The sequence below is a fragment of the Fopius arisanus genome, unplaced genomic scaffold (genome assembly GCF_000806365.1).
Source record: "Fopius arisanus strain USDA-PBARC FA_bdor unplaced genomic scaffold, ASM80636v1 scaffold00707, whole genome shotgun sequence".
Classification (NCBI taxonomy): Eukaryota; Metazoa; Arthropoda; class Insecta; order Hymenoptera; family Braconidae; genus Fopius; species Fopius arisanus.
Window position 1 is genome coordinate 1 of NW_011888446.1, and position 1,718 is coordinate 1,718.

Genomic DNA, 1,718 nt, shown 5'->3' on the forward strand with positions numbered 1-1,718 from the left:
TATTGTTCAATAAAACGCAACATTTAAGCAGATCACAGCAAAGACCGGATACACAAATCAATTACTTAAAGTCAGATTCCTTTGTCAAGGCACAAAGGGGGTGAACGTGTCCAGACGCACATTCACACAATACCCCCCGGGGGGCACACCTGCACCTGCACGTCCATTTCCTGGAAAAAAGGGGGGACGGGGCGTGGGAAATTCCCCAATACTGGCCACTTACTACTGATGCATACCCTGGAAGAGTCCACGATGCCAGGATATGGCGACAATCAGATGTTAAGGTGGCTATGCAAGCTTTTAATGCAGAGAACCGTAGGCCATATTTACTACTGGGTAAATAATTCTTGGAGATTAAACTTCAAATCGAAACAATATTTATATTTCACTTTGGAACAACATTGCCTTATAGACTTACTCATTTAAATTGCATTACATTTCACTTGGCGCAGTTTTTGGCAACTTTTCGGATTAGCATCATATCTACTCATATAATCAATCAAATCGAAAATTATTTCACTTTGGAACAAGATAGCCTTATAGACTTACACATTTAAATTGACGCAGTTATTGACAACTTTTTCGATTATCACAATATCTACTTGTAAAAACAATAGAATATAAAATTATTTTTCTTATTCTAGGAGATGCAGGATATCCACTTTCACCTTACATTCTTACACCTATAGTTGATGCAGCCGAAGGCACCCCAGAATATCGGTACACACGTCGACATACACACACACGTTGTGCTATTGAAAGGGTATTTGGAATGTTGAAGGGAAGGTTCAGGTGCCTACATAAGGATCGAGTTTTATTCTATGAACCAGAGAAGGTAGTAAAGTTCTTCAAAAGTTGTGCAATATTGCACAACATAATGATAGACAATGGGTAAATTTTTTTTCAATCAAGAGTTGTTCATGCGTCTCATCTGGAGGTGGTACCTTTTTTACGAGAATTCTGTCGTTGCAGATTACAACTAGATGACGAAGATTTTAATGAATCAGAAGATGATGACGAGGAACAGCCTGGAGATGATGAAGTGCACGGCCCAGCTGCAAGAAGAGAACGAAATCAAGATTTGCAGAGGGGACGTCAACTCAGACAGCAAATAATGAACGAATGTTTCATGTGATTACGTTAGTACTGTTATTACCTCCAGTTTCATAACATTCAAAAATTATTTGTGTCATTAAATAATGGAGGAATTATTTTATCAGTAATGATTTTTATTTCTTAATTGCGAATCAGTTATTTATGATTAAAATGATGATTTATGTATTAAAATTCTTGTAAAAATACTTAATGAAAGATATGAATCATTTCCTGTCCAATTTTCGACGTATTAGATGGAATTTGATGTCCTTCAATTCTCCATCCGATGCTGCCAAATTGAAAGACTCACGTGACAATTGCTTGATTACTGGAGACTGAGGTGACGCTTCTATATCAATCCTGTAGTTTGTGCGTTCAACTTGGTTTGGCTGATGGATTGGAAAGTGATCAATTCGTTTGTGCACTGCTGAAGACTGAGGGAGACGCTCCATATCCACGTTGATATCCATTAATCCTGCCTGAATGGTTCCAGGTGGTGATTTTTGAGCAAACAATACTGGAGATTGACGTGGAGAATTCATTTTCTCCCTATCGTCAGTGTGTTCAGTTTGGGGTGTTAGGAAAGCTGACGACCAATCTGGGAAGCTCGCTGGAGATTGAGG

At 38.5% G+C, this 1,718-nt stretch overlaps 1 protein-coding gene across 1 annotated transcript; it reads left to right on the forward strand.

The window, feature by feature from the left end:
* Positions 1-89: 89 nt before the first annotated feature.
* On the forward strand, positions 90-1,301 carry LOC105273045 (putative nuclease HARBI1; the record flags this gene model as incomplete). Its single annotated transcript, XM_011315280.1, is given in 3 exon segments — positions 90-336; positions 645-891; positions 973-1,301. Coding segments are annotated over 3 exon segments (456 nt in total). The 3' UTR covers positions 1,136-1,301.
* Between the last annotated feature and the right edge of the window lie 417 nt (positions 1,302-1,718).